This window comes from Eumetopias jubatus, unplaced genomic scaffold (assembly GCF_037043125.1).
Source record: "Eumetopias jubatus isolate StellerSeaLion01/CBP00866 unplaced genomic scaffold, mEumJub1_p1.0 scaffold_10, whole genome shotgun sequence".
In the NCBI taxonomy this organism is placed as follows: Eukaryota; Metazoa; Chordata; class Mammalia; order Carnivora; family Otariidae; genus Eumetopias; species Eumetopias jubatus.
Window position 1 is genome coordinate 63,832,277 of NW_028274816.1, and position 10,571 is coordinate 63,842,847.

General features: G+C 46.5%; 1 protein-coding gene across 2 annotated transcripts; it reads left to right on the top strand.

The window, feature by feature from the left end:
- The first annotated feature begins 851 nt into the window (after nt 1-851).
- LOC114200924 (uncharacterized) lies at nt 852-10,348 on the top strand. 2 transcript variants are annotated; one of them, XM_028093300.2, is made up of 4 exons: nt 852-1,033; nt 4,290-4,328; nt 6,245-6,371; nt 7,220-10,348. In XM_028093300.2, exons 2-4 carry the CDS (start codon nt 4,314-4,316, stop codon nt 8,560-8,562), a joined length of 1,485 nt encoding a protein of 494 aa, XP_027949101.1. In that variant the 5' UTR covers nt 852-1,033; nt 4,290-4,313; the 3' UTR covers nt 8,563-10,348. The 2 variants fall into 2 exon arrangements, with proteins under 2 accessions (XP_027949101.1, XP_087883098.1); XM_088026972.1 differs by lacking the exon at nt 4,290-4,328 and having other exon boundaries at nt 6,287-6,371.
- Nucleotides 10,349-10,571: the final 223 nt, after the last annotated feature.

Below are 10,571 nucleotides of genomic sequence, written 5' to 3' on the forward strand. Positions count from 1 at the left end.
TTGACAGAGCACAAGCAGGGGGAGTGGCAGGCAGAGGGAGAGGGAGAAGCAGACTCCCTGCTGAGCAGAGAGCCTGATGTGGGGCTCGATCCCAGGACCCCGGGATCATGACCCGGGCCGAAGGCGGACGCTTAACGACTGAGCCACCCAGGTGCCCCACTCTTTTATCGGTCTTAGGATCCAAGAAAGAATGTAAGGGTTGGATATAATTATTAGCTTTTTTTTTTTTTTAAGATTTATTTGAGAGTGAGCACAAGTGGGAGGAGGGAGAGAGGGTCAAGCAGACTTCCTTGGGAGCTGGGAGCTGGAGGCAAGCTGATCCCAGGACCCTGAGGTCATCATGACCTGAGCCAAAGTCAGATGCTTAACAGACTGAGCCCCTCTACCTTGTTTCTAATAGAAAAACTCCAGTTGATTCTGAAGTTTCAGTCTAACGTGTACCTGAAAAGCAGTAAGACAGTGTTTTAGATCTCAGCTGTGGGTGGATGCACTTTGTGTCTGAGTAACCATTTGTAGTTTGGGGGAACATCTGAAATCATACGTATGTCTCAGTACATTTGTGTGGTCAGCACAGACGACGTTCCATGGAAATCTGGGTGTGACCCAACAAGCTGGAGCCCCGCCCCTTCCTCAAAACCTGCAGCCATCCCTAACAAGCGCCTTTCTTGGTGTGGCTGGGCAGTTCCTGAGGTCAGGAATGGAGACCCTCGTGGACCCTCTGGCTCCGTCAGAACTACATTACCCGGAAGGCAGTGCGCCGTGCGTCCCCTTTACTGGGCCAATGAGGGCTCAGGAGAGGCACTTCCGTCCTAAGCACCGCATCTGGGCGGGCCTTCCGGCGTTGGCCTTCAGCGACATCTTGTAAAGTTGGTTCTCTCCAGCGGTCGGAAGCTTTGGATGCTGGGCCTCCCTGAGGTAACGGGAGGAGCGACGGGCTGCGCCGGCTGCTCTGAGATTCAGCATAGCTGTCGCCGGGGCTGAAGACTGCGGTGCCACGCTCCTCCCCGCGGCTGCCGTGGCGATTCCAGTTCGGGTCAGTGCTGTGTTTCTCTGCATCTGGGCCCTCGCCCGACTCTGCGTTAAAATTTCGTATTTTTGTTCTTGGGGCGGTCCCACTCACCGTGGTCTTCCAAATTTTGAAGTAAGACATGCCTGAAGTGACATGTGCAGTTAAGTAACCAGCTGTAAAATTAGTACTTGTAATTGTTCCTGTTAACCTTAAACAGTGAAACGGCTATTTCCCCACCACAAATGGGTTTATTTGGGTTCAGTTCTGGAATAGCAGGCGCATTGCAGTCCAGGCAAGCTTAGAAAGGGCTGTTCTGAACGCTCGTGGGGGCAAAGTGGGCGTTGGAAGTATGGTGGCTTCTCATTGGCTGGGCTGTTGCAGGGCTGGCGAAGTAGTAGCTCCTAGTAGAGCCCCCCTGTCTTCCGTGGAGTTTGCCGATGAAAGCGCGTGGTGGGGTTGGTTGAGAGCTCCCCCTGCCGGCCTGATCGCTGCATTCTAATTCACGCTCACGCTGCCCACGTGAAGAGGTGGGCTGTAGATGGGACCCCAGGAGCCAGCTGTGCAGGTCTTTCCACAACAGTTATCCCAGTCTCCAGAGTTAAGCTGTTGTCTGATGTTTCCAGTAAGCATCTTTTATTGTCTTGATAGGTTATTGGTTTCCATGTGTTTTGAAACCCTCTGTGAAAGGACGGGCATCACAATAGTATGTTGTGACTAACTTTTCACATCCGTCCATTTTCTGTGCAGTATTCTATGGTTTGAATATATGAATAAAATGTCTTTATAGGTGTTGCCCATGGTTTTCTGCATTTATAAACATTGCTACTATAGCCACATGTTCTGGGGCAAAGCACACAGTTGTCTAGCATCTATGTATTAAGGATAGATTTCTACAAGTAGTCAAAGGTTTAAATTTACTTTATAATGCCAAATTGGTTTTCAGAATGTTACCAATCTATATACCCGTAGCAGCTTACAGTATTTACTAATTTCTATAGTGTTACTAGCACTGGGCCAGTGTCAGGCTTGCGAGGTCAGCCTTACTGAGCTTTGCTTTAATGATTACCATTACGTTTGTATTTTTAAAAAGTGCTTGCTGGAATTCTTGTTTACATACCCAAGATTTCAGTTCATTAGATACTAAAATTTTAGATTTTTTTTTAACAATTATGGAGGGTTCAAGAATTTGTGTAATTTTTGCTCACCTTGTGTGGCTTGTCATTTCAGTTTTTATGACAACAGGAGCCCTTTTTTTTTTTTTTAAGATTTAGAGAGAGACACAGCGAGAGAGGGAACACAAGCAGGGGGAGTGGGAGAGGGAGAAGCAGGCTTCCCACGGAGCAGGGAGCCCAATGCGGGGCTCGATCCCAGGACCCTGGGATCATGACCTGAGCTGAAGGCAGACACTTAACAACTGAGCCACCCAGGTGCCCAATCAGGAGCCGTTTTATTATAATGTAGTGGGATTCTTTACTACGATGCTTTGGTTTGAGAAATCTGTTCATTTATTAACTCAGATGTAACTTTTGTCTTCCCATCTAAGCCTCTCCAGCTGGAATTACTTTTTTGTGTGTGCATCATTTAAAGTGGAGGTCTAAATTTGTTTTGCCACACAGAGTAATTTATAAGCTATTTTAATGCTCCATACTGCCACTGAAGCATCAAGACCCATGGGTGCCCCACTTTATGAGATCTAGTTTTTTCAACCTAATTTCTGTGCCAATACTTTTCTTACCGGAACAGCTTTATAATGTTATCACCTCTTTGGGAACAATTACTCTTTGTATTTGCAGTCACACCAAGCATGCATTTTTATGGTGAAACACACATTGTTTCTGCTTTGTTCCCTCTTACTTTCCAGGACCTTAATGGCTTTTCCTATTTGAATATTTCCTCCAATCCTGGCATCCTTTTTTTTTTTTTTAAAGATGCATTTATTTTAGTAAGAGAGCATGAAGCAGGGGGAGGGGAGGAAGGAGAGAGCGGGAGGGGGGGAAGGATCCCAAGCAGCCTCATGTGGGGCTTGATCTCACAACCCTGAGATCATGACCTGAGCCACCCACGTGCCCCTTGGCATCCTTTAATAACATGTATAAGGTAAAGGTTTTGGCTTTGGTTGCTTTGAATCTTTTAGTAGTGTTGGGTTCGGGTTTTGTGGCTCCAGTTTGTTATGAAATCTAGGTGTGTGTACTTTTCTCCACATTGTTTTGGTTACTCTTCGGAATAGTGTCAAGATTTGTTCTTCCTTTCTCATTAATCTTACCCTTTATGGATATGTTCTTTGTTTGGCTGGGTTTTTGTTGTTTTTGAGATTCTTTTTGTCTGATGATGCAGTTTTCCTAAATTGTGATTTAGATTTATTAAAATTATTGTGCTTAAACTAACTTTCACTTTCTGATCAATCTTTGTGCTACGTTACTAATGTTATCTTTTTAAACACACACTTAACATTACCATAAACTTTTATACTCAACACTCACAGATTTTTGCTTTTTAAGTGGTTATACTCTTTCATCATCTGCCTTTGGTATTACTCCAAGAGAACATGATGATGGGATATTTCAGTTAAGGTAGTTTGCTAAGATAGACAGAAATTCAATCATTGTAAGGATAGAAAGTAATACCTCAAAGCAAAGAATTTTATATAATGAGGATGGAACAGAGGTTAGGTAGTCCTAGCTTGTTTCCTTCCCTTTCTCTTAAGTTGAAACAGTCAGAAATGCAGTTGCCCTAAGCACCTTTACTGGAGCCCCAGCGACAACCTCTTTAGCAGAGATTTATTTCGAGGGCGTAATCAAGTAACTAGGAGTTTGGTTTAGTTCTGTACCAAAGGAGAAAATATATTTGCAATATCTTTCTGAACATTTATTGACAAACTTGAAAAAGAAGTATAAGGAGTCACATACCTAACCAGCTATTAGAGCCAACTACAAGGTATAGGAAGAGAAGAACGTATTTTTGGCACAGGAAGAATCAGAATAATAAGGAATAAAATGGAAGGTTCAGAAGCACACCCACACATAAACCTGGACATAATTTCGCTCTTATTCTTGTTGCTCATTTGCATAAGGGATGTTCCTCAAACACAACACAACCCAAGACAGACATTTCTGAAGATGCACACATGCTTTTGGCATGACTCCGTAACACTTTCTACTTTCTTGTATAAATGCTTTCTTTATCCCCTTCAGCTTTCATCTACGTGAAATAACATGAAGTGTTTCACTTTGTCTGTATCCCTCATGGGAATTAAACTAACATGGCCCTGCTCTTCCTGCAGGTTCTGCTTTCAGCAGAAGCACTTATGGACCCTGCACCGGTGAGTGTCAGGTGTCCTGGAACCCTTTTGCTGCCACTCTTCCTGCCCTTGGTGTCTCAAGACTCTAGATAAGCCCCTAAGCCCAGGTCAGAGGTTATATGGAGAGAGATGCCCACTTTTGGCAAGCAACGGGGTGAGATGTGAAAGGTGTCTTAGGTATCAGTATGTAGAAAGCCTTGGGCTTGGAGGTGAGACTGAGATGAGAGCGTTCAGGGGAGTGTTCTAGGTCTCATAGGTCTCTGTTATGTCTGTTGAGAACAGAGGGCCGGGAGCCGAGTCAGGGTTCTGTTCTGAGAGTGATGGTAGCGGTCAAACAGTTCTGGAGAAGAGGAGAAAACTGAATCTGGCTCAGGTCTTGAGAAGCTGCCCTTGGTGATAGAGTACACCACAGGCTGGGGATCATTAACGAGGCTAGATCAGGATTGGTAGCTGGGCTAAAGTGGTAGATGTGGAGGTAGGAGAACTGTTTGGCTTCTGGATTTGTCTTTGGGTTTTTTTGTTTTTAAGATTTCTTTATTTGAGAGAGTGAGCAAGGGAACACACAAGCAGAGGGAGGGGGAGAAGCAGACTCCCCTGCTCAACAGGGAGCCCAATGCCAGGACCCTGAGCTCATGACCCAAGCTGAAGGCTGACACTTAACCAACTAAGCCACCCAGGTGCCCTGGATTTGTTGGTTTAAGGATTTATTTGAGAGAGAGCACAAGAGGGGGGAGGGTCAAAGGGAGAAGCAGACTCCCCAGTGAGCAGGGAGCCTGATGCCGAGCTTGATCCTGGGATTCTTGGATCATGACCTGAGCTCAAGGCAGATGCCTAACCTGCTGAGTCACCCAGGTGCCCCTGAATTTGTTTTTAAAGTAGGGCTGACCAGGTCACAGATGGCTCCATGGTTTTTGGTGAGAATATCAAGGAATTAGGTTTTGGCCATGTTGAGTCTCAAATGTTTCAGAGACTCCCAAGTATAGGTGACAAATGGACAGCTGGTCATGCATTTCTCAAGATGTCCACACTGCGGCATCTGTTGTGTATCCCAAGCTAGAACTCTGGATCTCATATAGGAGGAGGCATGTTCAGGTTACAGTGGCGTTGCCACTGGGGGACAAGGCAGGAGAGCTGTGGAGGATTAGATGGCACAAAGACGGACAAGACAGAGTAGCAGTAATGGGGATGCAGAGGGAGGTGTAGGGAGGGGAAAGTCCAGCAGGTAGCCAGATTTTCAGAGGCGCGAACATGAGACCAGAGCAATAATGGTCATACTGGTGCTTCATCACCCTTCTGTGCACTCACCCAACCAGGCTTTTGTGGTGGTTCTGTCAGGAGGTCATAAGATAGCTTACATAAAGTGTGTTACTGGGACCTAGATTACACCTGGTAAAGTGGCAAGACACAAAATGTGCGATGTAGAGGCAGAATGTGACCAAGGGTATTTAGATCTGCATGTGGTCTAAGCCAGGAACAAGGTCAGGTGGAGAAGCCCCTTCTACACAGGGCTGAGACCATTGGAGGTTGGGATTTATTACAACACTTGGCAAGCACTTCCTAGATGCTACACACAGACAGAAGTCAGTTTTATGGGCTAAGTAGTGGTGGGGATCAGATGTATGATGGAGGTATGGTCCAGTGAGTAGGAATTTGAGAGAATGTTAGGCCCAACATGGTTATGTCTGGGAGGCATGATCCTGGGGACTCGCATATGTCTTGCAGGAAAAGGTTGGGGGTCCTGCATATGAGGCCCAGAGCTCAGAAGGCATCGCTCTGACCACTTGCCTCTTTGTTGAAACTGGGTACCACTGCTTAAGCTGGAGAGCTAGGGGAGATAATGAGCAGGGATGGGAGTGAATGTGGGCTGGGGTTTGGGGTAGTTTGGGGGTCCTGCAGAGAGAGGCTGCTTATGGACATAAGTGCCCCCCTCATCCCAGGGCTCTGTGACCTTTGAAGAAGTGGCTGTGTACTTTTCCCAGGAGGAATGGAGGCTTCTTAACGAGGCTCAGAGACACCTGTACCGTGATGTGATGCTGGAGGTCTTTGCACTTGTTGCATCACTGGGTAAGGCCCCTCACACCAACCCCGGTGTCCTGGGCTCATCTGTCTTTCTTCTTCTTTCTGGGTGCTGAGGCTGGGGCATATATGCTACACCTGCTTTCACAAAGAGCTCAACACCCCCTGTTCTGAAGCTCTTTCAGTAACAATTTCCATGATATTTTTGTTTCCTGAGGTGGCTTTGGGATTGGCTGCCCTGGACCAGTGCGGCCTGCTTAGCTGTCCTGTCTTTCCCTTAAAGGCTTGCATCTTCTAGATCCCATGTTGTCCAACTGGAACTGGGAGAACACCACATACATGACAAAGTAGACATGACTCCAAATGGGGGAGGATGTGATACATAGCTGGGAATCCTGTCAGGACATGTCATGTCCTGGGCTCCACACTGTTTGGTGCCAAGGTCAGAGGCTCCTCCCCTGTTTTGACATTTTGCCCACTTGTCATTTTTCCTCTCAAAAGAGACCTAGGAGTATATCCCTCCCTTGTCTTCTACCCTTCATTGGGGTCTCTACTGATCATTGCTCCTTCTGCTGTGCTCTCCAACATTGGGCTACACTTAATGTGTTATACAGTCTGTATGTACCCATACCCTTAAAATAATACTTGAACACTGGTATAACCAAGGCACTGGCAAGAACACATTTCCGAAGATGTGAGTTGTGGACCCAGCCCCTCCTCCCATGGTACACCCCATCCATGTGTCTTTTGCATGGTGAGTCCTCCCTGTTCTGTGATGCAGCCCTCACCTTCAAACTACCCCTCCTCCCAGCTCCTTTTGTCTTGATCCCCTGGTGTCAGGCAGGGGGAGGGTTGGCAGCCCCCTACCCAAGCTCGTCACTGTTCTCTGCTTTCAGGTTGTGGGCGTGGAACAGAGGATGAGGCAACACCTTCTGAGCAGAACGTTTCTGTAGGAGGGTCACAGATAAATTCTACCCAGAAGGCCTGCACCCAGGAACATGGCCTGGACTCAGAAAGTGATTTGCATTCACCATCACCTTCTGAGTGCCTGGGAACAAACCCTGGCCAGAAACTGTGTGGGACACAGAGGAAAGTTCACCAGCATCAGAAGCAGCACAGTGGAGAGAAACCCCTCGGAAGAAACGCGAAGAGCTGTGTAACGCACATGCCAAGGAAGCCCTTCCCTGAGAGCTCAGGCCTTCTCCAGCACCAGCTCATTCACAGCCAAGGGCCACCACCTAAGGACACCAGCTGTGCAGAGCTTTTTCGCAACGGACAAAAGCACTATAAGTGCAGTGAATGTGGGAAAGCCTTCTGTCGCAGATACAGACTTGCTCAGCATCAGAGAGTCCACACTGGAGAAAGGCCTTATGAGTGCAATGAGTGTGGGAAAACCTTCAGCTACAAACACATACTTGTTCAGCACCGGAGAGTCCATACTGGAGAGAGGCCTTATGAATGCAGCGAATGTAGTAAAGCCTTCAGTAACAAACCCACACTTGTTCGGCACCAGCGAATTCACACTGGAGAAAGGCCTTATGAATGCAGCCACTGTGGGAAATTCTTTAGCCAAAGCTCCAGCCTTAGTGAACATCAGAGAATTCACACTGGGGCACGGCCTTATAAATGTAGTGAGTGTGAAAAATTCTTCACCTCCAACTCCAACCTGATTAAACATCGGAGAGTGCACACAGGAACAAGGCCTTATGAATGCAGTGAATGTGGGAAATTCTTTAACCAAAGTCCCAGCCTCATTAAACACCAGAGAATTCACACTGGTGAAAAGCCTTATGAATGTAGTGAATGTGGGAAACTCTTTAGCCAAAGCTCCACCCTCATCAAGCACCAGAGAGTTCACACTGGAGTAAGGCCTTATAAGTGCAACGAATGTGGGAAACTTTTTAGCCAAAGCTTTGGCCTCACTCAACACCAGAGAGTTCATACTGGAGAAAAACCCTATGAGTGCAGTGAATGTGGAGAATTCTTTAGCCAGAGCACGCAACTTACTCAACACCGAAAAGTTCACACCCCAGAAAGCCCTCATGAGTGCAGCAACTGTGGCAAAGTCTTCAGCCAAAGGTCTGCTCTGATTGACCACCAGAAACTTCACAGCCCAGCTAGACCTTACAAGTGCACCGAATGTGGGAAAGCCTTCAGCCGGAGGTCTAACCTTATTCGACACCAGAAAGTGCACACCGGAGAAAGGCCTTTCAGTGGAGGTGGAGATAGCAGGGAATGAGCCCGGTGTTTAACACAGGAACATACCACAGAAGCCTACCACCACCACATGTCTGAACACGCCGGTCATAGGGAGCCATGTTGTTCTTTCTAACCTGTCCAGGACCCTTGCCACATTTGTCACTGCAAGTTTCTTTGGTGGGTGTCCCAACTTTGTATGCTTCAGTGGGGATAGATTGTATCATGGCACGGGCTAGCGGTCACTCTGGTTTTGGCCTGATTTACATTGCAACCCCAAAGCCGCCTAGGATAGACTACAGGGCAGTGCTTTTTGTGTGACTAATCTTGTAATCCAGATGTTGGGGTTTTCTGTGGGTCTAGAGGTCTCCCTGAGAGGACAGTTGTAAGAATCATGTGTTTTTTGATTCAGCTTCTCTTTTTCACCTTGGAGGTCACATGATGTCCCCAGGTCTCTCGGGTCCCAAGAGAGAGCCATGTTTGGAAGGCTGGTCTCCCTGACTCCAGGCATCAGGTAGGAACCGCATTCAGTACAAAAACACTGGGGGCAGTAGGCAGTGAGGAAAAAAACCAGCAAACTGGAGGGACTGTGATGTTTACACGTTCCAGGGATCATGGCTGGTTTACAGTAAGGTTCTTGCAGAAATTCTGAGGCCCTTAAAAGCTAACTGCTCCTCTTGCTCTCCAAGTTAAAGAAAGGTGGGGGGAAGGGAGAGTTGAAAACAGAACTAGAAGCCCAGACCCCCAAAGGCAGTAGGTATGTGATTTTTATGACTAACGGAGACTTGGGCTCCCTGTTTCTTTGGACCTATCCAGGTGAGCTCCAGTGGAATTGCTTGCCCGCTAGTACACAGCAGAGCTCCCCCTCATGCTAGAGGTGCAGCTATCGAACCTAGGGTTGCCAAATTCCTACTTTTCCCGAAGAGAGGTTCGGATTTTTATGTGAAACCATTTCTGCTTGGCATGCAATATACTTATTAAAATGTACTTTGTAAGGTCACTTAATAATGGGTGTGCACAAAACAAAAATGCAACACCTGGTACACTAGTAAAATTTTAACCATAAGTATTTTCATCTTTTAAACCTTTTTCTGTCTGGCCTCCCAGGCAAATACTATTTTGTGTTCTCTAGAATTTGACATCATTGGAATCTTAATGTGGGTACCAATCTTTTTTTTTTTAAGATTTTATTTGACAGAGAATGAGAGAGAGCACGAGAGGGAAGAGGGTCAGAGGGAGAAGCAGACTTCCTGCTGAGCAGGGAGCTCTATGTGGGACTCGATCCCGGGACTCCAGGATCATGACCTGAGCCGAAGGCAGTTGCTTAACCAACTGAGCCACCCAGGCGCCCAATGTGGGTACTACTCTTAAAGTTGGCTTCTTAAGGGTACATAATACACTGTTATTTGTTCATCCATTCACCTAACAAATGGGTTTTCTGGTTTGTGTCCTGGGGCTGTCACAGGTAAGCTTACTGTGAACATACAAATCCTCTCAAAATGGGTTTTGATACAGCTAGCAGTGCAATGCCTGAGTCTCTAAAGTGCTCGTGGTTACTCTGGTTTTTCTGTCCTCACCAATTGAAACGTGGTCACCTTTGTTCCAGTCTTTTTGTCATTAATGGTTTTAAAAGGTGTGTTTAAAAGGTGTGTAGTGGTATGTCACCATGGTTGAATTACGCATTTCCCCTAACAAATTCACAGTTTGCCACCTGTACCTCTCCCTTGCGTAAATATTTGCCAATTCCAGTTGCTCTGAGTGCTGATGAAGACAAAAAAAAGTGTTGGAACTGTGCTAGTGCAATAAAAATTAAAAAGGAAACCAATTAACTTTCAGTTGTTTGTGCTGTTGACAGTGTGATGGCCACATACACTTTAAGGTTAGTTCTGCGTATAAAAATGTTTTTAAATCTTTCCCAATTTCCAGCTGTGAGCATGAAAGTTGCCCACCAAAATGTGCCTTTAGAAGAAACGGGCAGTACGTTGGCATTACCCAGGAGTTCAAGGGCATACTCAGGTCTGCCCCAGAGTCCTTTCCTCAGCCCTTGCCTCT